Source organism: Falco cherrug, chromosome 19, assembly GCF_023634085.1.
Source record: "Falco cherrug isolate bFalChe1 chromosome 19, bFalChe1.pri, whole genome shotgun sequence".
Taxonomy (NCBI): Eukaryota; Metazoa; Chordata; class Aves; order Falconiformes; family Falconidae; genus Falco; species Falco cherrug.
Genome location: NC_073715.1, coordinates 1,278,981 through 1,303,349, shown reverse-complemented (window position 1 = coordinate 1,303,349; position 24,369 = coordinate 1,278,981). Strand labels below are relative to the sequence as shown.

At 59.3% G+C, this 24,369-nt stretch overlaps 2 protein-coding genes across 9 annotated transcripts; one reads left to right on the top strand and one right to left on the bottom strand.

Moving 5' to 3' along the window:
- The first annotated feature begins 105 nt into the window (after positions 1 to 105).
- On the top strand, positions 106 to 6,092 carry SH2D2A (SH2 domain containing 2A). Of its 2 annotated transcripts, none has more exons than XM_055696925.1 (9): positions 106 to 635; positions 1,767 to 1,910; positions 2,084 to 2,259; positions 2,407 to 2,496; positions 2,577 to 2,742; positions 2,980 to 3,168; positions 3,303 to 3,413; positions 3,737 to 3,827; positions 4,434 to 6,092. In XM_055696925.1, exons 2-9 carry the CDS (start codon positions 1,779 to 1,781, stop codon positions 4,592 to 4,594), a joined length of 1,116 nt encoding a protein of 371 aa, XP_055552900.1. In that variant the 5' UTR covers positions 106 to 635; positions 1,767 to 1,778; the 3' UTR covers positions 4,595 to 6,092. The 2 variants fall into 2 exon arrangements, with proteins under 2 accessions (XP_055552900.1, XP_055552899.1); XM_055696924.1 differs by having other exon boundaries at positions 1,767 to 1,918.
- PRCC (proline rich mitotic checkpoint control factor) lies at positions 5,864 to 14,908 on the bottom strand. Of its 7 annotated transcripts, XM_055696914.1 has the most exons (8): positions 14,083 to 14,901; positions 11,446 to 11,493; positions 10,415 to 10,999; positions 9,694 to 9,789; positions 8,642 to 8,785; positions 8,249 to 8,314; positions 7,540 to 7,659; positions 5,864 to 6,854 (listed from the first exon to the last, which is right to left on the bottom strand). In XM_055696914.1, the coding sequence occupies exons 1-7, from the start codon at positions 14,641 to 14,643 to the stop codon at positions 7,573 to 7,575; spliced, it is 1,587 nt and encodes a 528-aa protein (XP_055552889.1). In that variant the 5' UTR covers positions 14,644 to 14,901; the 3' UTR covers positions 5,864 to 6,854; positions 7,540 to 7,572. The 7 variants fall into 7 exon arrangements, 5 of the variants coding, with proteins under 5 accessions (XP_055552889.1, XP_014131909.2, XP_055552891.1 ...); XM_014276434.3 differs by having other exon boundaries at positions 5,864 to 7,659; positions 14,083 to 14,900; XR_008729921.1 differs by lacking the exons at positions 5,864 to 6,854; positions 7,540 to 7,659; positions 8,249 to 8,314 and adding an exon at positions 9,023 to 9,122 and having other exon boundaries at positions 14,083 to 14,906.
- Between the last annotated feature and the right edge of the window lie 9,461 nt (positions 14,909 to 24,369).

Genomic DNA, 24,369 nt, shown 5'->3' with positions numbered 1-24,369 from the left:
CAACCCCAGCCCTTAATCCCTGCCCTAATCCCCAGTTCCCACAACCTCTAGGGTGCAGGCGGGTTGGCACCGCTCGTGCCACGGGACCAGCCGGAGCCTGGCACCACCAGGAGGGAGAGCAGCGGTGGCGGCAGCTCGGCAGCTGTGTTTTCCAGCTGAGGGTCCCCGGCTGTTTGCCACCCGATGCCCCCAGCACATCCCAGGGATGCGCCCAGCTCCGGCAGCTGGTGGGGAGAAGGACACGGTGGCCGGAGCATGAGGAGGGGAAGCGGCGCCGGATCCCACCGTGCCAGGGACCGAATCCTGGCTGGCAGCACGAGCCTGGACCAGCCGAGCCCCGTTGCCCCCAGCCCAGCGGCGCGGAATCCTGGGATGCGGCTGGGAGGGACAAGGAGCCCTTTGCAGGCATGGATGGGCCAGCGGGTGGGTGGCCGGAGCCCCACCGCCCAGCCGGTATTGAGGGAGCCAGTGTCACCTGGGTGCCACCCTGTGCCACCTTCCCGTGACGTGTCCCCATCGCCCTAAGGCTCTTGCAGCTTCGGTTGCCGCTTCCTGCCCTTTGCAGGCAGCGGAGGAGTGAGCGCAGGCAAGGCGGCCGCGCTGGGGGTCCAGGGTCCCGGCGTGGCCAGGCACAGGTAGGTGTGGGTTGGGGGATTGGGGCTGGGGTCTCACCAGGCTTGTGTTTGTACCAGGGTGGGAGGAAAAAGGCCATGGAGCAAACCTCAAGCAGGAGGACTTGGGCCAGGCAAGGCACAGATGCTCCCACCACCGAAAGGCACAACAGACAAGGGGGTGCGGGGCGGGGGAGCGGGGTCCCCTGCCCATCCCGGCCCTTCCAGCCAGGTCGTACCCCCATCGCAGGGGGTCACCCAGCCCAGAAGGGTCTCAGGGGGCAAAGCCAGGCTTTAGCCCATTTCAAGCCCGATTTGACCCATTTTTCACCCCAGGAGCGCAGGGTTTAGGCAGCACTTCCCACCCCCGCGAGCAAACCCCCCCCTCCCCCGCCCCAGCCGCCTCTCCAAGGCCAAGGTGCTGGCGGGGGAAAGCAGGGATGAGCCCCCCACCTCCACCCAGGACCCACACCCAACCGGGGGACGCAGCGCAAGCCGGGGATGGTGGCGTTGTCCCCAAGCGCCTGGCCACGCGCGGGCAGGACCTGAGCCAAGCTCACCGCCCCGGCATTCCCCGCGCTGGTTGGCAGCACTTTGGGTTGTTTTGTTCCGCTTTGGTGACAACTTCCCTGCCTTCCCCCGCGAGCCCGGGTGCAGGGACGGGCTGGGTGCTGCAGCCGGTGACAGGTGACAAGGTGCTGTCCCCCTCCCCCACCTGAATCCCTCTGTTTTCCAACAAGCTCCTCCAACTCCGCTTTGCTTCCCAGATCCAACCAGTCTCTCCCACCCCCCTGGAGCATCTGCTGGGGATGAACATTTTTTTGCCGAGTGTTGGTGGCTCGGTGCTGAGCTCAGGGTCCCTCAGAGGCTGCACGCAGAGCCCGGTGCCCACCGCCTTGCCCCCCTCCCCTGGGTGACCCCCCAAGACTTCCAGGGGGCTGGGGGATTCATACACTTTCCCCTCCTCCCTCGCCGGTCCCTGAGTCATCATCCCTCCTGTCCAGGGGGTGCAGGGTGGTCTCCCTGGGGAGAATGATGAGCCCAGCAGCGCCTGGGGGGGCTCATGGACCCCCCAGCACCCCCCTGCCCCACAGGCAGGGGCCCCGAGGGAGGCTTCGCTGCCCTGAGCCCGTTTCTCCCCACTCCCTGGGACAGGGGACCCCATGGATGACGACCGTCCCCTCTTCAGCACCTTCAAACCCCTCGGTGAGGACAACACAGCCAGCACCAAGCCAGGACGCGATACGACCCGGGACCAGCCCCAGGGAGCAGAGCAGCCCCTGGGCCATAACGACACAGGTGGCAGGGTAGGACAAGGGGTTGCAAAGGGTCCGTCGCCCCCTGTGCCCCCCAGCTCACACACCACAGGCGCCGTGTCCTCCTGGGCTGCAATAGAAGCCCCACGTGGGGCGCAGAGCATCCTCGGGGGACATCCCCACCCGAGCCCCCGGCCGCTTTCCCCTTCCCTCCAGGCCCTGCCAGGCTCCTGGCCGTCTCCACCAGGCTGGTCCCTGCCGGAGGGCGACCTGCAGCCAGAGCTGGTGGCCCTGCGTGCCCAGACGAGGCTGTGGTTCGAGCAGACACAAGCCAGGAGGCTGGGAGCCAAGGGCGAGCTCCCAGCCTGGTTCCACGGCTTCATCAGCCGGAGGTGAGCGGGGGGGGGGGGGGGGGAAACTGAGGCAGGGAACGGGGTGGCCCCTTTGGCATCCCCACCCCTGAGCTCCAAAACAGGGAGTTGGATACCTGGATCCCACAAAGGGGGTGAGGGTGAGCAGCTCTAGGTCCCTGCCCGCAGGGAGACGGAGCAGCTGCTGCAGGATCAACCCCCAGGCTGCTTCCTGATCCGCTTCAGCGAGAGCACAGTGGGCTTCGTCCTGTCCTACAGGTGAGGGACCCCCGAGGGGGGGGGTTGGGGCTCCATCCCTTTCCTGCCCGCTGTGCCAACCCTGTCCCCTGTGCCGCCAGGGGCAGGGATCGGTGCCGGCACTTTGTCCTGGACCAGCTGCCGGACGGGCGGTACGTGATCCTGGGGGAGCAGAGCGCCCACGCCGCGCTGGCCGACCTGCTGCGGCACTACGCCACTGCGCCCCTCGCGCCCTACCACGAGGTCCTGACGGTGCCGTGCAGGCGGGTGAGGACCTGGGCCCTCGTTAGTCCCTGCAGCCGAGAAAAATGGAATCATTAGGGGGGGGCGGATTTTCCCAAGCTGGGGGAATCCAAGCACCGTGAAAGCCAGAGTTGGAAGCGGAGCCACCTTGGCCATCGGGCAGCATCCCCAGCGCAGGCAGCACACCTGAGGCGGGACCACCACCCTGAGGTCCACCCCAGGCCACACACCCAGCCCGGCACCCCTCCCCTCTTATTGCAGGAAGGGGAGCCCCGAGGAGGGTCGCAGACCCCCGCCGGCAGCAGTGCTGTGCATCCCCCATCCAGCAAAGCACCAGCAAAGCCCCTGGTGTACAGCACCGTGGCCAAGGGGGTCCCGGCAGCCAGGCAGGTGGCCGCAGCCCCCCTGCTCCCTGCGGAGCCCAGCGCCGAGGGAGGCTCATCCAGGGAGGTAAAGGCACGGCAGGGGGGTGGGCACGGAGGCAAAGCTCTCGCGAGGTGAAGGGATGCAGCCGGGCTGGGGGACGCAGCCCCCGCCACCGTGGATCCACTTCTCACCTCTGACCTGTCCCATCTCTTCCCCAGGCTCCCAACGTCCCCCCGCCGCTGCCAGCCAAGGCCAGCTCCTTGGGGGCAGCTCAGGGGTCACACAGCCCCGCCGGCGGTGGAGCAGCCCCCAAAGGTCCCTCCGCTCAGGTGCCAGAAGCCGCCCCCCCCACACCACCCCCGCCACCCCCACCCGCCGATGCCAAGTACCAGCAGCTCATGTGCTTCCACACCTACGCCGAGCCCCACGAGGGCATCGCCCCCAGGCCCCCCGCCCGCGAGGGGCTGCAAGAGCCCATCCCCTTCTACGCCATGGGCAGGGGGTCCAGCCCCGGCACCAGCCACGAGGAGAACATCTACTCCGAGGTGGCGCTGGCCCAGCAGGATCTGCCCGCTCCGCTTCCCGGGGGATCCCGAGATGGCTTCTCCACGCTGCCCCCCAAACCCCGCGCTCACCGCTGGCTCTTCCGCAGCGTGTCCAGCCAAGCTTCCAAGAGGCGGCAGGTCCTGGCAGCTCCCAGCACCATTGGGAAGGTGGGAGAAGCTTCCAGCCTGGCCGGGGAGGTGCGTTCCCCACGGTGGGGCACGGTGCAGAGCCGCTCGCTGCTCTAGAGCTCAGCGCCAGGGCTCAGTGAGATCCCCCCTAGAGCCCAGTGGGTCGGTGAGATCCCCCCTAGAGCCCAGTGGGTCAGGGAGATCCCCCCTAGAGCCCAGTGGGTCAGGGAGATCCCCCCTAGAGCCCAGTGGGTCAGGGAGATCCCCCCTAGAGCCCAGTGGGTCAGGGAGATCCCCCCTAGAGCCCAGTGGGTCAGGGAGATCTCCCCTAGAGCCCAGTGGGTCAGGGAGATCTCCCCTAGAGCCCAGTGGGTCAGGGAGATCTCCCCTAGAGCCCAGTGGGTCAGGGAGATCCCCCCTAGTCGAGTGGGTCGGGGAGATCTCCCCTAGAGCCCAGTGGGTCGGGGAGATCCCCCCTAGAGTCCAGAGGGTCGGGGTCTGCTCCACAGCGGGGTCACAGCAGGACAATGGGGTCCCCTGCCCCACCGGCGCGATGGTCCCCAACTCGTACCCGAAGGGGGAAGGGGGGGCGCAGCGGTGGGCCGGGGGGTGGTGAAGGACCAACTCTCAGGTCCCAGCTCCGCCAGCACCAGCTCAGGGCCCGTTTCTCCTCAGGGCACCACGAACCCTCGGCTCGAGCTCCCCGATGCCGGTCGCAGCCGCGGGACGAGCGCTGCAAAACAACCCCTGGCTGCAGCGGGGCAGAAAGACCCCGAAAACATTTACGAGCAGGTTTCTGGACACCGTCTCTAAGCCAGGCGGACGGGCAGGTCTAAGGCAAGAGCCAGCTCCCGGGCAGAAGGGAATTCTCCGGCTCCTCCAGCGCCGGAGGCAGCTCTGGGATGCAGGGGGAGAGGTCCAAGGCACAGACAGGCAGCGCCATGGCTGGTCCGCTCTGCACTGGGATTCCCACGCCTTTCCCGAGCCCTGCGAGGCGGTTAAAAGAGGGGAAACGGATTGAATTTATCTTTCAACGCATGCGGAGATCTCTAATCACGGAACAGGGATGGAAAAGGCGATTACAGTAAAAAAAAAAAACAAAAAAAACAAACAAGACAGATTTTGAGCGCGGCTGGTGCATCCACTCGGATATGAAATCGGCCACAAGCCGGAGCGCCACGACAACCTGGCAAGCAGGGCCACCGCAACCATCATGAGCCCAGCGCCCACACCTCCAAGCCCTGCCCGTTTCCTCAGCCACAAACACCAGCTAACACCAAACCCAAGGACCAAATTCAGCTGCTGGGTGGGCGACGCCGATTCAGGGCTACGCCGCAGTGCCCAGCGCCATGCAAAACCCTGGACTCGTCGTTTTGCGGGAGATGACACAGAGCCGGCATCATTCTCACAGCAGACGGGGCGCACCCAGCCTTAAACGGAGCAGAAAGTGCACAAAAACAGCCCAACACCCCCCCCCCCCCCCCCCCCCAGCTTAGATGTGTCAGAGCTTCAGGACACAGAGGGAAAAGGGAGGGTTGTGGTTGTTTTCTTTTACCTCTCGGGGAAAAATTCGCTTTTGCTTTTTCCAAGCCTGTATTTTGTTGCTCTTAAATAGCTAGAAGCAGAGGGCGAGTCAGCTGAGCCTCGGAACTCCCCTCTAGTGCTAAAAGTGAGCCACTGCACACTGCAAATTAAAAAAAAAAAAAAAAAAAAAATGAGGAACCCGTGACCTCCAGCCTCCCTCTTGGCTGGCTCCAGGATTCCAGACTCCACGGTCCCACCGAGGCCACAGAAACCCTCCAGCACCGTTGCCTCGCCGCGCCGGAGGGTGAACGCCAAGCCTCGGCATTGTAAACGGCTGAATCCACAGCGGTGACCGTAACCCACTGCTGGGGTCTGCACCCCGGGGGGTGCTGAACTCCCCCGGCCAAGCGTTTCGGCACCGGCTGCGCAACGGCATCTGCTCGGCTAATAAATCCAGGCAGCCGTTCCCAAAAAACGGGCTGCAGCGGAGGTGCTCCGGCCTTCCCGGGGAGGGGGAGAAGGAAAAGCAACGCCCTGAGCAAGGAGTTGAGCACCTTGTGATGGAAACAGGTGTCATTCGGTTCATTTAAAAGTTTATTCCTTTATCAAATCTCTTTTTGGAGGATTTCGCTGTACATATATGAATAAATTACTCAACAGTAACTTTATTCCGGTCATTCAAATACTCAAAACAGGCTCTGCAAAGTACTAAAACATCCAGGGAACTAAACTAGAAATCAGATTATTTTAAAATACTCTAAGGAAAGACTTCATTCATGGGGGTTTGTTTGCCTTTTTTTTTTTTTTTTTAAACAGATAACACGGGAGAAAAACAACCTCTTGGGAGTTTTTCTACACGGAGTAACAAATATTAGCTGGTTTAGCTGTGGTTACAACAAATATAACCCGTAGTGGTGGGAATGTAAGTTAAATAACCAGACCAGCTCTCTGTTCCCTTCGGCATCACACCCTTTGGTGAACAACAAACTAAGTGAGGCCACAGAGATTTGGCTAAAAGATCCATGGATCTGGCCACCAAAGGCTGCACATGATTTGCAGTCATTATCACCTAGACCTAATACTTTAAATAAAAGAAAGATTTCACTTTAAAAAGTTAAGGCCGGATATGGTCTCCTCTTCCCAGCCAGGAGGGTAAAGTTAACACTTAATTGAAACAGAATTGATACAAACAAGCTGGGGGAAAAAAAAAAAAAAATAAAAAAAAAGTACAGTTGGCAGCCTTCATCTGTGTCTGCTGAGAGGAAATACCGCTGCTTCACTCGCCGAGCTCGCTGCCAGCTGCACTGCACCGTGTGACGCTGGGAATACTCAGTTCCACGAGTCTGGAGAGCAGCCTGGTACAGCGCTGGAGGCCTTGGGTCAAGGGGAGGGAAAAAAAAAAAAAAAGAAAAAAAAAGAAAAAAACCCAACCAAAAGGAAGAGAAATGTACATACACACAACGATCACGTTTATCCAAAAGCCCTCAGCAGCGCCTCGTGCTGGGCAAGAGATCCTCACTGCTTTGTGTGTTCCACACTCGGGGCATTTTCACCTCTGTTGCAAGCTCTGACCTGTAAAGGAGTTTCCCCTCAGCATGGTTCGAGACATACAGGCTGGCGGAGCTGAGAAGAAAAACACTAACTTAGCCACATTTTCTCAAAAATAAAAGGGATCAAACCAACCATTTGCATGAGAGGAGCACTGGATTTACTTGGACGTGAGTAAGCAGCCGCGAGGACTTCTCAAATAAAAGGAAAAAAAAAAAAAACCAACCAAAAAACAAAACACAACCCAAAGCCAGGCTTGCTCTGGAAACTCACTGTCTTTTAGAAAAAAAGAAAAAAAAATAAGAGAGTTACACTCAATGCACAGCGAGTCCAAGAAAGGAGCAAAGTGGGAACTGGAAGTTTATTGAGACTCTGCCTACGGTTCCAGTGGCGAGGCTACGTCGAAGGAGCGTAGCCCCCGTACCTACAGGACAAAAGCTCCAAGCCTTGCGCCAGGCACATCTCCTGCAGCTGCTCTGGGACCGTCACCAGTCGTACGGAACAGATTTGACTTGAACCTTTGCCACATTCTTGTTTATAAGGAGGGAGGGGAAAGATTACAGGTGGAGTTTCAGGACCAGCTTGCATTAAACCTTTCTCCTGACAGGCAGGGGAGCGCACTATCCTCCCACCCGCCGAGCGGACCACGTTCTACACAGGGCCTGGTTGATCTCCAGAAGGCCAGGAGAAGTCTGACACAGTAGGTCACCTGGGACGACAGCCAAAAAGCGGGACAGAGGTGTTAGAATCCGTATTTGGCTTGAGTCTGACGTCTGCTGAGCTTGTTTTCAGACCATGTGTTTTTCAGTTCCAGTTCTCTTTCCTTCGCCTGCAGAAACGGAGAGGATAAACATCAGCGTCGCCGCTCCCCGACTCAACAGCCTTTCACTCTCCTCTGCCCCTGCTGACGGGGATTACAGAGTGCTTCAGCCAGAAGCCTCGTTACAGCAGTTAGCACAATTATCTTGACAGAGGCCTGAATTAATTGGGATGCACAGGCATTTCATTCACGCTGAAAAAAACCAGCTTCTCTTATGGGGTGGTCATGGCAGCCGCTTGCTAACCGCACGGCAGCGGCGCGGAATTAAGACAGGAAGCAGAGAGTCTCGGTGACGCGTAGAACCACGCACACTGGAGCTGGGCAAGAGGTGAAGAGCAAAGCAAAGCAAAAAGCAAGCTAGAAGCTCGGTGCCGTGACACCCCCAAGGCCAAGGCGCTGCTGCCACAAGGCTGTTTGGGCCACTAGTGGCAGCACGGCCACCTCTGTCCCCGTCAGAGCCACTACAGGTCTCAGCCAAGGCTCGGGGCACTCAGTCGGGGAGAGCTCCTCGAAGAGCAGCTCCACCAGCTCCACCTCGTGCTGCCAAGCATGAAGCCTTGTAATCCTGCCTGGATGGTTTGAAAGGGAAGCTGCTCACCTGATGGATCAGGTATGTGATCTGGTGTTTCCTCCTTTGCTGTCCCGTGGGCTGATCTCCTTTTTTCTAGAAAGCAAAACAAGTGAACCGTTAAACCTGGAAAAATCCTGCCCCAGACAGCGATTCGAGAAGCATTTGTTTCATATCAAACAGCTCTGGGCAGATTCCCTAAGCTGAAGCAGCTCCTGGCCCACCTTTACCACCTGCACGCTGGGACTGTGTTTTGAGAAGCTCTGCTGGTCTCTTGTGTTTAATTATCTAGACAACACTAACACAAGGGCCCCTGTCCCCCCACCCTGGGGACCCTGTGGCATCTCGTCCAGCCCCAGCTGCGGCTGAAATGAGACCTGAACAGAGGTCCCCAAGCCAGCACTCCTCCCTGCCTGCCTGTACCTTGCTGAACGATTTCATGGTCTTCTCCTCCGTTAAGGATTTGGTCAGCCACTGCTGGGCTCCGCTCAGCTGATCGTCACCTTTGATATCCACAAAGTTGATCTCTTCCCTCCCTCGGTTCCGCTTGCCTTGCAGGCGCTTGAACTGAAAGAACAGAAATAACCAGAGTTAAGACATGCACAGCACGCACCAATGCCAACCTGAAACAAGTAAAGGTAGATGGGATCTGAGCCTCAGCTCCCCGAGCATGGGACAAGCCACGTCAACAAACATTTTTCCAGCCAGGATTTTTTTTTCTTTAGGAGAGTTCTGGTTTGCTATAGATCAGAGGAAAATGAGATTATAACCTTCAAGCTACGCAGAAGAGAAAACAGCATTTACTCTTGCTTTCAGTCTGGTTCAGAAGACCCTCGGACTCCCAAATCTCTCGTTTGAAGTGCTAGGGAGGCACCTGAAGTTGTGCTGCTACCATATCCGCCTCCTGTAACAGAAATCCACCTCTAAAATAAAGAGGTCCCCTGAAGAAGCAAGCACCAGATGGGCTACCACCTTCCGCAGCACCGACTGGCCCAGCTAACGAGGCTGGCAGTATCTAGATGAAGGCAACAATGGGAAAAGCGGGTTTTTAAAACAGGTTTTTGAGCATTTGAAATAAGTATGGAATTTGCTGCTATGCTAGAGGACGTACCGTGAAGGTATCTGAACAGAAACTCATCTGCACCTCAGCAAGCAACACCCCTCCACGCCCCTTTGTCTGCCCCAGGTGCCCCTCACAAGAATGAGACGGGGCTCGGTAAAAGTAACAAACAGAATTAAGTGGGACTTAATTATAAAGCAAGCAAGCTCCATCCAGAGCAGAAACCCAACAGACTGCTGGAAGGACACCACCCCGTGTCCACGACACGGCGCTAGACCCCACGGAACAACCACCCAGCCCAACTTGGGACGAAGCCCAGGTCGTGTCAGTGGGGCAGGACCGCGGCTGCCAAGCGGGTCCTACGTTCTAGCCAAGCTTCAACGCAAATTCCGCAGCGGGATAGTAAAGTGCCAACCGCTTCGTCGTCTATGAAGGAGGAGTCGGTGCTCATCTCCTGCGGCGGTGCCTGGGCCGGTTCCACCTCCTGGTAGTAGCCACTGCTGTAGTAATCCTGTCAGCGAAAGGAAAACCAGTTTGTCACGAGAGCGGAGCAAGATTGATCCTGGAGCAACCACACACGGAGCGCTGAATGGCGTACCTCGCTCCCCGCGCTGCTGCTTTTTCACCTAGAGGCACTTCACCCCGCCTCTGGGGAGTACAGGCCGTTCGTTACACGGCTACCTCCTCCCAGGGCAGACTGAAGCAGTCATTAACCACACCTCATCACTCTGGAGCCCGCTACTCTTCAGTAGTGCCAGAGTACAGCATTTTTTTCCAGAGGTACTCAACAACAAATACTTTGCTGAATTACTAGAAACAACCTGGCTTCCGCCACCGGCTCTGGCGAGCCCCGATTTTGCACCCTGACAACAACAGGGGCAGTTGCACAGGGGCGTTTTAAAGCGAGTGAGTGCAGCTATTAAACATTTATCCAGCAAAGAGCATCTCCAGCTCTCGTGCCAGGGGAATCCTGTTGCGCTAAGTGCTGTGGATCTCTGCTCCTTGTCCCAGCTAGCTCAGACAGGTTAGATTCCCACCAGCCGCCGCCTGCTCCCGTAGCTAATTCGGAGCCCTGCGTCCCGGACGCCTTTTCAGAGCAGAACCACCAAGCTTCACCTCCCAGTCGGCAAACCCACCTGATAATATGCACCAGCCATGCCGGCCTCGCTGTAGGCAGGGAACTGGCTGTACGTCTGGCTGCCGTAGTCTTCTCCCGGTTTGGGTGCCCAGCTGTGCTGAGCACCGCTGGAGCCCGCGCCCGTCTTGAACTCCAGAGGGGCGTTAGCAGCAGCGTCCTGGAACTGGGGCTCTGTCTCTGTCCCGGGCGGGGGGTCCTCTGACACCACCGTGCCAGAGTACATGTACGCCTCGGCACCCACGAGGCTGGGCTCGCTCCTGTCGGACAAGGAGAAGTAGTTCTCTGGTTCGACCTCTTCGTCGCTGTCATCGTCTTCCTGCGTGATCTGCTTGGTTACCTGCAGGGCAGCACTCTTGGCAGCGGCTTTGATAGCAGACGGAGAAGGAGTGGTGGGCACCGCTGGCTTGGACAGAGGTTTTGTTTTGGAGGAAGAGGTCGGGGCTTTAGCCGGCTTTGAGTCAGAAGCGTTTTCTCCCGCTTTCCTCGAGAAAGCGTAGGGCAAAAGTAACCGATTGGTCTCTTTCACTGTCAAATTTTTGGGTTGAGGAAGCAAAGCAGACAAGCCAGAGCCCTCGCCGCGTCCCTGGTGAGTTTCATGCAAGGCAAATGGTTCACAGAAATAAAGAGAAATGAGTGAGACTCTTTCCTTTTTCTGACTCCCTGCCAATTATCTCCTTCAACTCTAACAACATTAATGGGTTTCCCATTGCTCAGCACAATCGTTCGCTACTTTGAACACACTGCAGGGCTTTCTTGCACAAAAGGCCAGTGGGACTTTTAAGGGAAACATGGTACTTGCAAATATCTACCAACTTCCCAAATCCATGCCTTTTTTTTTCCTGAGACTTAAATTTATGAAATTGCCCAAAAAAAGGGACTTGACACCCCAGGGGATTTCAGGAATATTATACACCAAAAGCCACGTGCTAATCAGGGTGGCTGATTTACTCTAGTGGAAGCCCGAGATCTGTCGCAGTCAAATGCCTCTTTCCTGTGAAACCTGTTTAATTGAATATACTAAGTATTTACCTGAAGTGTGTTTTTCTTCTTTGCTGGTTCATCTTCCTCTGAATCTGACTGAGAAAGAAAAACAGAGCTTAGCACAACTTGAGATATTAAAATAAAAGAAAATGAAAGCCCACCCACTATTCAATTTATTAAATTTTCAGTTTGAACCAGACAAAGCATCACGGTAACGTGGATCTGGATTTATAATCTGCCAAGAGCTGAGCTAAAAAGCAACACTGGGATGCGGTCAAGCTCTTTTTCCACAGTCTTGCTGATGCATCTATCTCAGGGCAAAGGGAGATAAAAGCCTGCCCTGGTGACTACTGTGAGAGATAAACAAGCCATCCACAGCGAAAGCAGGACCACAGTACTTGCCACTACAATTTAGAGATAGCTGAGTCCAGGCAGAGGCAGAAAGATCAGCTGCATTCTGCTGGAAAACCTGCAGCTTTGCAAACAGGTCAGCATCACTTCTTAAAAATCTTGTAAGAGCAAAGCCATCCACAGCCAAACGATAATCTCCCCCTTGAGCTCATTTATGCAACTTACAGAACAGAAAAAAGGATTTGCTAACCCAAAATTCCAAATTTTCAAGGCAGCTTTTTAATCCTGCTCTAAACCAGAGTGGGTGGGCGGAGAAACTCAGCTGCTACATATTTGGCTCCTGTCAGAAATTAGCATTTGGAAAGCCAACAGCTCAAGAATTTTATTTCTTTTTTTTTTTTTGATAAACCACAGGAAAACAAACCTAAAGCAAGGCAAAGAACACAAGCTACACAGCATAAGGTCAGCGCTCTCTTTCAAAGTAAGTTCATAGAAGGGAAGCACAAAACCATACAAAGCAAGGGTGTAAAAATTCGCTGCGAGGATTAACAGGGAGTTGCTCACAATAACGTTGCCCAATATCCATTTAAAACTTGAGTAGAAAGTCTGGTGTCTCTGGCATCAGAAAAGGCCCTTAACATCTTTATTGTTTTATAGCTTTGCAGAGCACTTTAAAGAGATTACAGGAAACAAGGTCTTCTGCCAGTTTACTATCTAAATTATAAAACAGGACAAAGACAAAGAACATGCATAAATAAAGGCAAGTCAAGAGTGGCCATAAAACCCCCCTGCCGCATTTGGGAGAGAGGAGATAAAGCAGACTGCCCAGGAGCATCTCCACAGGTGCAAACAAAAGCAATGGGAGGTATTTTAAGGAGAAAGAGGGAATAAGCAGTGATGAGGATGTCAGTCACGGGCCAAGGGACTTCCAGGAATCCCAAACAGGAACCTCTCAGACCAGCTCTGGTTTTAAGGTACTTTTTCTCCCTTCAGCATTCATTCGCTCAACACTGATGATCTGTAGTATTCTTGTTCAAAGCCAATACACTGGAACACAGAGGGGGAGACGAAGGGGGAGAAGAAATCTCCTTTCATTTCAGGTTATTTCAGTAACTGTACAACCAGCAGGGCAGCAAAGAGCCCTGGACACTTGCTTTATTGTGAAGCGCCTGTTCCAAAGCGCTGCAAGAAAGTGAGTAAGCAAAAAGTGGGTATGAGAGAACGGGATATCCCTCATCCATTTGTCTAAAAGGGCCAGCCATGCATCCCACCACCTCTGCCACCTTTAGGAGCAGTGGAATGAGGAGCTGTGGAATTTGCCAGACTGGGTTGGTTATCAGTGAGCAGCAGAGTGTGGTTCAGAGTCAGCCAGGAAGCCCGTGTCCTCTCACTCGCTCTCCCCACACCGCCACAGACTGCTCTTCCAGCAAAGCGAGATGCACTGACTTCGTTTCAGCTCCCCCAGGCACAAGATGCTGGCAGACCGCTATTTGTTGATGCTGTTTATAAATCCAGAGAGCCCAAACCTCTTCCTCGAGCTACCTATCCCCATGGAAATGACCCTAAGCCGCAGTTCAACTCTTCCTACAGCCAGAGGCACTCATGTCTCACCAGAGCCAGCGACCAAGGCCAGACACAGCCACACGGTGGTCACATCCACCCTACAACAGTGCTGTCCCGGTGCAGCCAGCAAAGGGGAGAGATGAAAAGCTGATCAGCAGGGACACCCAGGAAAAAAAAAAAAGGGAGGTGGGCACAAAGAGCCTGGCCCTGCTCTCACCACCAAACAGCCTGGATTCAGTGCTCAGGAGCCCCGTAAGGTGCAGGGCACTGCAAACATGAAAAAGCACAAGCTAAGAGGGAAATGATTACTTAAAAGTCTGGAGAACGCCTGAAGCACTGATTTGACAGGAAAATCTAATCAATTGCACAGCAAACAAAAGAGGAGATTTTTTGGGGATACCCCCACGAAAAGCCATAGGGCTCCACATCATCAACTGGTTAACTTCGGCAATAAACAAGGGTGCAGATAATCTGGGTTTTGCTGTTATTATGATTATAAATAAGGTTTCTATATCAGTTTAATTCTGCAAAGCGCTTTAGGATTAGGGCGGGCAGCCAGGACAAATCTCGTAGATGCCACAATAGGTTTCGGTACCTTGCTATATTATGATGGGAGAGAGCAAGGAAAGAGAGGCTGTGTTTTATGGGCAGACAAATCCACTGGGGGATTGCTCCAAGGAGATTCCACACACAAAGGTGCTCCTTCTGGGGAGGGCTCAAGCGGCCCCCCCCCCCCCTCCAGACAGAGCTGGTGGTTTATTTCATACTCACATCTCCCTTGTGCAACTCGGGCGCCGTGATCCGCACCGGCTCTGTCCTCTTCTTTGGCTTGGGGAGGCTCAAATCCACCCCAGCGCCGGGCAGAGCAGGAGAGGCCGAGACAGGAGGGGGTAGGCTGAGGGTAGAGGCAGCGGTCGTGGTGGCAGCGTTCCTCGGGGGAGGCAAGAGGAGCCCCCCCAGCCTGGGCTGCTCCCCGCTCCCGTTCCCGCTGGCGGCCGGCTCGGGCAGGCTGACGGCCGCGGCCTGGCCCGGGCTCATGGCCGGCGGGGGGGTGCTGAAGCCCCTCATGCCAGGCGGGGGGCCCATAAGGAAGGGAGGGGGCGGCCCGCCGTGGGGCGGCGGCAGCAGGGGGAAGCCGCTGCCCAGCGGCTGGTGAGGCGGAGGCAGCGGGGGCATCACGGGGGCTTTCGGGGGAGGCAAGGTGGCGAAGAGCCCCCGGGCCGGCGGCTGCTGTGCTGCCTCATCAGGAGGAGCGGCGGCTTCCTCCTCCTCGCCCCCGGCCTCCTCCGCATCACTCTCCTCTTCGCTGCTGGCATAGGCCACCAGGGACATGGCCCCCCGAGGAGGGCGGCCCTCCGCGGGCAGGAGCCGCTACGCGAGGCCGAGGATCCGCCCTCCCGGCTAGGCCGCACTGCCGCCGCGCCTTCAGCGACCGTAGCGGGGAGGAAAGGGAGGGTGGGGGCGAGGCTAAGCCGCCATGGCGGCCCCACCCCCGCGCAGCGGCGGGGCCACGGGCTCGGAGAGCCGGTGAGGCGGCCCAGCGCCCGGCTCCGCGCCCGGCGCGCCGCGCTCCCAGATAATGGCTGCCGGCAGCGCCCCCCCAGCTTCCCGCGCCTCAGCGCCGCCGGACTACAACTCCCGGCGTGCCCCGCGCGCTTCCCCGCCCGCCTCCCAGCACACCTCGCCGCGCGGCACTATGGGAAGTGTAGTTTGCGGCGGCTCCCGGCGGGACCACCGCTCCCGGCATGCCCCGCGGGGCGGGGCCGAGGGGCCCGGACCTGACATGGCGGGGGAGCCAGGCCCTAGCGCGGGAAGGCCGCAGGCAGCTGGGACGGGCCTGGGGGAGTCGGTGAAGGGGTGGGGAGGCGCTAGGAGCAATGTCTGGCTTGGTCTAGTTGAGCCCACCAAGGCCAGGCCTAGTCAGAGCTTAGACCAGGCCTGGTCAGGCCCTGAGGTGAAGCGCGGCCTAGCCCGGTTGGAGGCGGCGAGGGGCCTAGGCCTCCCCCAGAAGCCTCCGAGGAGGCCAAGGGACGGGCCGAGAGGAGCTGGCCTAACGCGGCCTGCTCGGAGCGCTTCCCACTGAGGGCTGCTGGGCGCGGGGGGCCTGCCCGAGACCCCCCTGTGCGGGGCAGGGCCGCAGGGGAAAGACGGGCCTCCCCCCGGCTTGGTGGGGCCGCTGCGCGGCCTGCGGGTGGGCTCCGGCCCAAGGGCCCACGGGGCCCCTCGCCCTGCCCGGGTGCGATGGGCCCGGCTGCCCTCCGGAGACCGCCCGCCCGGACTACAACTCCCGGCGCTCCCCGCTGCCCTCCCCCGGGCCGTTTCCCCGCCTTGCTCGCCAGGCCGTTTAGTTAATCGCCAAACCCAGCCGTGGAGCGGGGGACTACAGCTCCCGGCGTGCCCGGAGACACCGGCGGGACCCCGGCGCCGGGCTGCTGTGTCACTGCAGGGGGACAGAGCGACGTGGGGGTGGACACCTCTACCAGCTAGCTGGTTCCCTGCCTGTTTAATTTTGAGGCAGGAGCTGTGCTTAGGGCTGTGAAACCCGGTGGAAAGCTTTGCCGGAGCAGGGGTGGAGATGGGAGTTCTCTCTTGTCGCAGCGGGGGCCCTGGCCAGGCCTCCCTGGTTCATTCCTTTAGCGCTTAACTGACTTTAGGTTTGACTCCAGTGACCTCCTTCTGGTTTGTTCTGGCCTTAATAAGAAGAGAGCTGGGCTCTGAATTTGGGTCCCCAATGCAAAGCCCAAGGAAGTAATTTGCCAAGCTGCTGCGAAGTGCTAGCATAAGTAATTAAAGCAAAATCAAGATAAATGAGAAGCGTATCCTGTGACGCAAGCCCTTTATCATTTCAAACGGTGTGAAACCCAACTAACGTGCCCTGTCCCACCCCTCCTGCCCTGTTCTGAAGGACTGATGAGTATTAAAAATAGGCATTGAGGCCTCTGGGAGCCAAAGGGAAGGGTGACTGTGGCTTTCAGTAGCTGTGACACTTACAGGTATATTTTTTCCCCCCACTTTATGCAGCCGAGGCCTGTAAGAGCAAAGCCAAGTGATACCAGCACAAGGACGCTGAGGAGGAGCAGGATGTTCCTGCGGCCGCGGGGCTGATTTGCCTCACAGAAGGTCCCATCTGCATCAGCCTTTGTGGTAGCACAGAAACCTCTTTTCCTGGGACTGTAGGTTCCCCATCTGCCAGAAACAGCAAGCCGTTGTCTTGGCTGTGACAGGCACACGTGTGCGCTGGCTGACCTGTAGAGCAAACCCCTTGCTGAGGGGCCCTGAACCCCAAATGGTGTCACAGAGGTGTTGAGCCCCCTTTCCTTTACGGCTCTGCCCACCCGTTCACCAAATCTAATGGAAACCAAAACAGAAATGGGGATTTTTGTATGGATCAGGCCCCCAGCGCTGTCACTTCCCCATTTGTATGGATCAGGCTGTTACTTCCCCAGTAAAGCACTCCTCGGGCTGAAATCCTGGGGATGTGTTAGGATCTCCCCAGCATGGTTTTGGGGTTTTATTTCCCACTCTAGAAATGACCAGGTCTGTTTGAAAGGAAAAATCAGTGAGTTCTTGAGAAGCACCGAGCGATCAGGTTAAACCGCCCAACGCTTCCACACGAGGCAGTCCTCATCCTCCACGGAGGAAAATCAACAATAACTCCTTGGCAGAGATAGGAGGGACAGAGTTTTTAAACAAGGTTTTGCTCTCGCTGTGCAGGAGGAGGAAGAAATCTTTGTTTCACTTGCCCTTTGTCCATCTTTCTGTTTAAGCTAGAAATTCCTTGGGCCTGGCTCTCACCCCTGGGCAGCGGGGTCCTGCTTTCAGCTGTGATCCCTCTTGATTATTTATTTGTGTTACTTTGTGGCTCGTTAGGAGGAATTGAATGCCAAGGAAAGCACACGGAGGGATGGAAAGAAAAGAGCCCAGCCCAGGAACCCCGACTGCCAGGTCACAGTGGAGGTTCTGATCTTGCAAACAGTTTAATCTGTGCTTAATTTAATCACAGGTGTTTGGTTGGCCAGGCCTGCAGCTGGGAGGCCCCAGCCTTGCCTGCTGGCACCTGGGCCCCATCACCCTGACGAGGAAATCCCCGGCACCCGGAGTTTTTCGCTGGTTTTGGCCTGAAGCTGGGACGCGTGCGGCAGCAGCGTTGGGAGCGGAAGGAGACCAAGATGATGATTTACTCATCTGGTGACAGTCACCCTGCAACCCTCATGCCGAGCTTGACTGGGCAGCCCAAACCTCCTCCCCAGGCACGCAAAGATTTTCCTACACGCTTAATTTTGTGTGCTGTGAGTAATCCCAGTACCTCCAGCCCAGGCTTTGCAGAACAGGGTATTTCTGAAGAAAAAAAGTGCTTTGCCTGTTCTGCTTTAGGTGAACAGGGGGGGCTTGCCAGAAGCAGCCCACTATTATGCTCCCAACTATTAATTTTCCTGCTTAATGCTCCCACCTATTGATTTTCCTGCTTTTTGAAGGTTGGGCTCTCTCTCCTCCGATATATTCAGCTGCTGCCAGGATGTGGAATTTTGAGGATGCCCCTACACTGGTTTTACGCTGGTTTTCCACTGGTTTTCCACGAGTTTTACACTGGACCCCTCCGTTTGCCTGTGGCTGGACATCCTTCCGATGCCGTGCTGGGCTGTGTCCCTGTTCCTCGTGACAGAATCCACGATTATTCACCAAAATCGAGCTGGCGGCATCCCCGGACACCCAAAGCCACCTGCAGCTGGATCCGTTTTTATTATTAATTAGGGTTTTGGGGGTGGGTTTTTTTACACCACGGCATGCGTGGCTACCCTCGTCCAGCCGGGGTATCTCACGGCAAACCCAGCCCGGCCGGGCGACACCCCCACCCCCATTCTCCGCGCTCCCCCGTGGGTGTGGGGGGGTGGGTGGGGTGGGTGTGCGTGTGCCAGGCCGCGCTGCCGAGCCTCCGAGCGCATCCACCGGGAGGAGGAGGAGGAGGAGGAGGAAGAAGGGGGGGTTGGGGGGGGGTGGGTGGCGGAGGGAGGGAGCAATTGAATTTCAAACACAAACAACCGCATGGGGCACGGACCCACCGCCGCCGCGCCGCGCCGCTCCTAGCACCGCGGGCCGGGGCCGCCGCCGCCCCCCGCCCCGGGCTCTCCGCCGGGGCCGCCGCGCTGGGGGGCTGGAGAAGCCGCTGATTCCCCTCCTCTTCCCCCCCCTCTCCCCCTTTTTTATTTTTTTTGTAAATTTTTTTTTAATATTTTTTTTTTTTGTGGGGGGGAGCTAATCCCTGCCTCGCCGGGTTTTGCCTCCTAAACTTCATCTTTAACCCCCTCCCCCCCTCCCCTGCCCGCCCCCCCCCCCCCCCGTTCCCGGGAGGAGCCGCCAGCAAAGATGTCCCGGTCCAACCGGCAGAAGGAATACAAATGCGGGGGACCTGGTCTTTGCCAAGATGAAGGGTTACCCCCACTGGCCTGCCCGGGTAAGGAACGGGGAAAGGACCTGGAGGGGGGGGAGGAAGGCGATGGGACCCCCCCCCGGTTGTTCCCCCCCCCGGTGCTCCCCGTTGCATAACGCGGGCGGCCGCACGCCGCAGCCGGTGTCCCGGGGCCAGGCTGCAGCGCTGGGGGGGGGTGGGGGGGGCTCACCGGGGCCAAGCTGCAGCGTTTGGGGGGTGGCTCACCGGGGTCGGGGGCTGCCGGTGCTCGGCTGGAGCCAACTTTACCGGTACCTTATGTAAGGCCGGGCCCGGGCCCCCTTCCCCGGGGCGGAAAGTTGGGGGTTATTCGTTACCGGAGGGGGGTGTGTGTGTGTGTGTGTGTGTCGGAGAAGCGATTTCTGGTTGTTTTGTTGTGGGTTTTTTTTTTTGGGGGGGGGGGGTGTAATACATTGCAAACGGCGTCCCCCGGGCCCCTTTTGTGCTATTTATTCGGTTTCCCTCCAGGGATTGGAGTAAGGGGGGGGGTGGGGGAGGAGGAGACAGGTGGGGGGGGGTCACGGGTGGGGGAGCGCGTGGCTTTGGCCACCGCGTGGGAGTGGGCAGCCTCCCGCCTCCTCCCCCCCCCCCCTCCCCGTGTTGCTCCTGCTCCTTTCGGTCCCGCCGCAGGACCCACAGGGCAGGACGAGCCGCCCCCCCCCCCCCCCCCCCCAGCCCCGTACATGGGGATGAAGCCGTGACCTGGGCCGCATCCGGCACCGGAGCACGAGGCTGGCGCCTCCTCCCCAGGGTGACCCCCCCCCCCCCCCCGGTATCGCCCTGGTGGAGCTGGGGGGGGGGGGGTTCTGTTCCCACGTGGGGCCACACCATGGCCCCTACCCCCCCCCATCCCCACCCCCCCCAGGCTCCCGCTCCATCAGGGTGCCAGCAGTGAGACCCGCACGAGGTGTCGGGGTGGGGGGGTCCATCGCTCCCACTCCCTGGATGAGCTGCTCCGCTTCACCCATGATTTGGGGGAGACCTGGGGGGGGGCTAAAGCCTCCCCGCCCCGCCCCCCCCCCCCCCAACCCCGCTCCCCCCCGATCCTGGCTTCGCTGGCAGGTCCCCAAGTGTGTCCCCCCCAGGTCTGCGTGGCCTTAGGGGTCACCGGGGCCCTGGGTGCTAAATAGGTGCCAGCACTCGCCGGGAGTTTGGCTTTGAGAAAAATCAATATAATTACTGAGGACTTAGAACGGGGGGGGGGGGGGGGGCGGGGGCATGCGGGGGGGGGGGACACATGGCGGGGGTGAGGGGGTGGGGAGCAACGTGCTGCACGTGGGGTATTCCGGACCCGCCGCCTCTGCCCGCCTTGCCCACACCAGTGGTCCTGGGTGCCATGTGGATGGTGGGGCGGGGGGGGGGGTGTGTGTGTGTTCCTGAGCATCTGGCAGGGGCTCAGCACACCCCTTGGGATAAAGCACCTCGGCCACGCTGGCTGAGAGCCGTGGGGGCCTGATCCTGCCCCTGGGCAGGCCGGGTGGCTGTGGTGGAAGCTCTGGCTACAGAATCCGCCGTTGGTTATTTTTAAGCAGTGGGTGATGCAGTTTAAAATTTCCTTGGAGTGTCCCCCCCACCCCCCCCACCCCCCCTTCTCCACCACCCCCACCCCCACCCCCAGCCGGCTTTGCTGCAAAAGGGAGCTGGGCCGCCTGCAACCCCCAAATTAAACCGAGACGAGGAGGAATGGCACAGCGGGGCTTTAAAGGCCGAGGATCTCCCACCACCATCACACACACACACCCCCCCCATATCCCCTCCTCCTTCCCCTCCTCGGGTTTGAATAACTTTTGTTTGGTTTGTTAGGGTTCTGGCGGGGGAGGCCGGGGAGGGGGTGGGGAGCCGTTCGGATTTGGCACTGGCCTCCCAACGCGCATTTGAAAGCGGCTTTGCGAGGAGGAGCCAGAGGGATCCCTGGGAGTCCTGCGCCTGCTTCCACCACTGCTTTCCCTTGGCAAGGGGGGAGCGATGCTCCCCCGACCCCCCTCAGCGATGCTCCCCCCGACCCCCAACGCCGACCCGCTGCCTCCTCCTTCATCCATCGCATACCCAGCGGGGTTCACCCCGCTTCGCCAGAAGCCCCCCTCGCTTGATGGGTGCCCCGTGGTGTCGGGGTGACCCCGGGGTCGGGGCTCAGGCAGCTGGGTGCCAGGCTGAGCTCCCGGGGACCGAATTAGCGCCTACGTGCGCCCTGGGGGGGCAAGGCCCGCTCCAGTTTACACCCCGACCTCCATCCCCAGCAGCCGCTTTCCCCACCACCATGATGGCAGGAGCATTTGGGGGCCATTGGGGGAAGAGGTTTTCCTCCTCCGAAAGCAGCGCGGCAGCCTTTCCCGAGCCTGGGCGGGTGCTGGGTTGAATGAAAGGGGTTTTGGGGTGCTGAGCACACCCCCCCCCCCCCCTTGCCCTCCCGCCGGTGACTAATCCCACGGCGGGCTGGGGTGAAGCAGGCAGGGTTTGCCCGTGACTAATCGGGGTGCTGTGATGAAACGTTCCCCGGCCGGCGGGTGGTTGTTCGCTGGGATTTTTGTTTCCGACCAGGTGTGGCTGGAGCAGAAAGAAACGGCGAGGGAAGAAATGGAGGGCGGGAGAGCCGGAGGCACCGCGGGGAGGTGGGGGGGGGGTTGTTCCTCCGGCCCTTTCTCTGGGGACGGCGCTTGTGGTCATCCCTCCCCAGGAGATGGCACCTGGCACCATCCCCAGGGCCAGCAGCTCAGCTCCCCCCCGAGGGGTAACCTCTTCCCCAAGAGGGGCGAGCACTGGCTAGAGGGGAAACTGAGGCACGAAAGCAGGGACCTGAGTCGGCCACAATATTGAAGCCATCTCCTTCCCCTCGCCCCGTCTCTGTGGGGGTCCCTGCCACCTGGCCCCCCACTATGGCTCGCCAGTGGTGTGGGGGTCCCCAGCCCTTCTTCCTTACAGCCCCCGACTTACTTACAGCCTGCCAGGATGGCGTGGGAGCGCGGCAGGGACCGCTGCGCCGGGCCAGCACCACGCCGGGGGTCCCGGCACGGCTGGTGTCCCCCTCCCTGAGCACCACCTGTTCCCATCTCCGGGCATTCAGCGGGGGCAGAGCGGAGATGGTGGGGGCAGGGGGGCTCCTCGCTGAACGCTTTGCCTCTGTTCGGAGAAGAAACCGGGTAGTTTTGGTGCCGGGGGGGGTGGGCTGGGGCTGCCGGGTGCTGGGAGAAGCCCACCCAGCACAGGGCTCTAACCTGGCATCGTGCCACTGAGTCCCAGTGAGAGCTCGGCGCCCAGCCTGGACACTGGGTATGGGGTGACTGTTGCAAGCCCTAGAGGGGTACACAGCCTGTGCTGTAGACCCCCAGCCCAGCTGCGTGTGCCTCCCCCCCCCCCCCAGATGCTTTATCAGCTGTGACCCACATGATGAATTCTATTAATTCTCCCTTCGTGACAGCCGCCTCCCAGTTGCCAGTCCTCATCCAGCTGTGGGGAAACTGAGGCAGGGGGTGGGTTTCTCCCAGCACCCCGGTGCTTGCGGGGGTCCCCCCAGGGCTGACGCAGGGCGGGCTGCTCCCAGCCTTGCTCTGCTCGTGTTCCGTGGACCAGTTGCAAAGGTCAAGTGCAGAGGTTGGGGGCAGAGTCCACACTGGGGTACGTGCCTGTCCCTCCCCTACCACGCTCTAGAGCTTCCCTCCCGGGGGGTCTGACCCAGCCACTTGTTTTCAGACACACACAACCCCCCCCAGCCCCAATGGTCCACAGGTCCCTGGGCAAGGACAGGCTGGGTGACACTGGTGGCGTTTTGCAGGAGCTGGCGGGAATGGGAATGGTGACAGGCACACGTGTACGTTAGCTGGGCACTGCAAGCCCTTTAACCCCATGACCATCGCCGGGCAGTTTGGCAGCTGGGTGGGCTGTCAGCCTTATGGGGGGGGGGGGGTTTGTCTCTGGGGGGGTGCAAAATAGTTTCCAACCAGCTCTGGCAACAGCAAAGCCCTCGTGGCCATGCTCGCTCCTGGGGACCACGTGCTTTGGGCAGCATGAGCCCCCCTCTGGGTTTTTTGGGGGGGTTCGCGCTATCGCCGTCCCCACCGGGGTAACTTGCCTGGGTCCCCCCCCCATATCTCCCTGCCTGCCCCCTGCAGATAGAGATGCCAGGTTGTTTTCTCTGGGGCTGGGGTGGAAAAGGGGCAGATAAGGGGCTGGCGCTGGCAGGGGCCAGGCTGGGCGGCAGATCCCGGCTGCCACGTGGTCGGCTGTGGGGGGAGTGATGAGGTTCACCCGGTGCTGGGCCCACCGCTTGCCTGTGCCACGACCTTGGCCAAGGACGGTTCTTGACATGGGGCTGGGGACCATGGGACCCCTGTCCCCACTGTCCTCGACGCCACGTGTGCCGCCTTTCCTGGGGAAAGGAGGTTTTTGAAACCAGTTGGGGGAATGGCACAGCCGGGGGGTCTCCATGGGGGTCCTGGCACCGTGAGGGGCTCAGGGGGGGCCATGTTCTCGCCCCTGGGGGGCTCTGGGGACTGCATCATGCTGGGGGTGACCTGCAGAACCGTGGCCTGCAGAGGAGCACCCCAATCTGGCCACCCCTCTGACTCATATTTTCTCCTCCGCCCCGTCCGGTGCCCGTGCGGGGATGGAGCCGCTGCTCCCAGCTGCCACCATGGGTGGTACCTCGGGCGGCGGCGAGCGCTGGGGGCTGCGGGTGGACGGGGGGTCTCGCTGGGGTGTGGTGGTGGCTGGTACCAGGGTGAGACCAACCTTTGCACCGCTGGGGACTGTCCCCGCTGGCCTCATCCCTGCTCCTGACGTGTCTCCTTGCATTTGGGGGTGCCGGGAGCCCTGAGGTTGCTGGGTGGAGGCACATCACCAATCCCGAGACACACCCTGGATCCGGAAAGATGGATGCAGGGGGACAGCCCAGGTGTCCCCAACCACATTCGGGTGGTGGGGATGGCACGGAGGCTCATCCCACCCCGATTCAGCTTTCTGGGAGGGGGGACCAACGTGTGGGACATCACACCAACTGCCCACCGCATCCCGGAGCCTGCGTGCTGGCATCCCATCCCACCTGGCTGCCCTGTGTCGGCATTGCCACGCAGCACGATGGCACGTGTTAGTTCCTGGGTGTTGGGGAATGAAGCTGCACGGTATTCCAGATCTAGGAAATCAAACCGGGGAAAGAAAAGGAAACCCTTGGCAAGGTCAGCCCTCGAGCATCGCAATGTTGGTAACGTGCTGGGAGGAATGGGGGGGGGGAAAAAAACCCCAGTGGCAGCTGTGCCCACGGCACCCCGGCTTGGCGCTGGCCTGGCCGACTGGGGAAACTGAGGCTGGGCGAGCCAGGGGGTGGCAGTGACTTAGCAAAGGTCGTGCCGTGAGTCAGCAGCGCGCTGGGAACGGGACCCAGCAACCTGGCCGCTGGCGCTGGCATCTTCCTGCCCGGTGACGTGCTGGTGCCCACCCCGAGACCCCCACCCGCATCCTCCCTCGGCTCCTTCCAGCTCCCTCTGAGGCTTTCTCGGGGGAATTTATGGCTGCGCTCCTCACGCTGGCTGGAGCGGGGAGGGGACGTTATTTTTAGATGCTATAAAAAGCAGCCGGAGTCACTTTCGCTCTATTTCCTGCTTGGCGCCTCGGGAATATTC

Excerpts from the sequence above, each read along its gene's own strand:
- SH2D2A (XM_055696924.1), top strand. The coding sequence starts at position 1,775 with ATGGATGACGACCGTCCCCTCTTCAGCACCTTCAAACCCCTCGGTGAG. Across the intron at positions 1,919-2,083 it reads ATAACGACACAGGTGGCAGG|GCCCTGCCAGGCTCCTGGCC; the intron begins GTAGGACAAGGG and ends CCTTCCCTCCAG. Across the intron at positions 2,260-2,406 it reads CACGGCTTCATCAGCCGGAG|GGAGACGGAGCAGCTGCTGC; the intron begins GTGAGCGGGGGG and ends CCCTGCCCGCAG.
- PRCC (XM_055696914.1), bottom strand. The coding sequence starts at position 14,643 with ATGTCCCTGGTGGCCTATGCCAGCAGCGAAGAGGAGAGTGATGCGGAG. Across the intron at positions 9,790-10,414 it reads TGGCTGGTGCATATTATCAG|GATTACTACAGCAGTGGCTA; the intron begins GTGGGTTTGCCG and ends TTTCGCTGACAG. Across the intron at positions 8,315-8,641 it reads CCATGAAATCGTTCAGCAAG|AAAAAAGGAGATCAGCCCAC; the intron begins GTACAGGCAGGC and ends TTTGCTTTCTAG.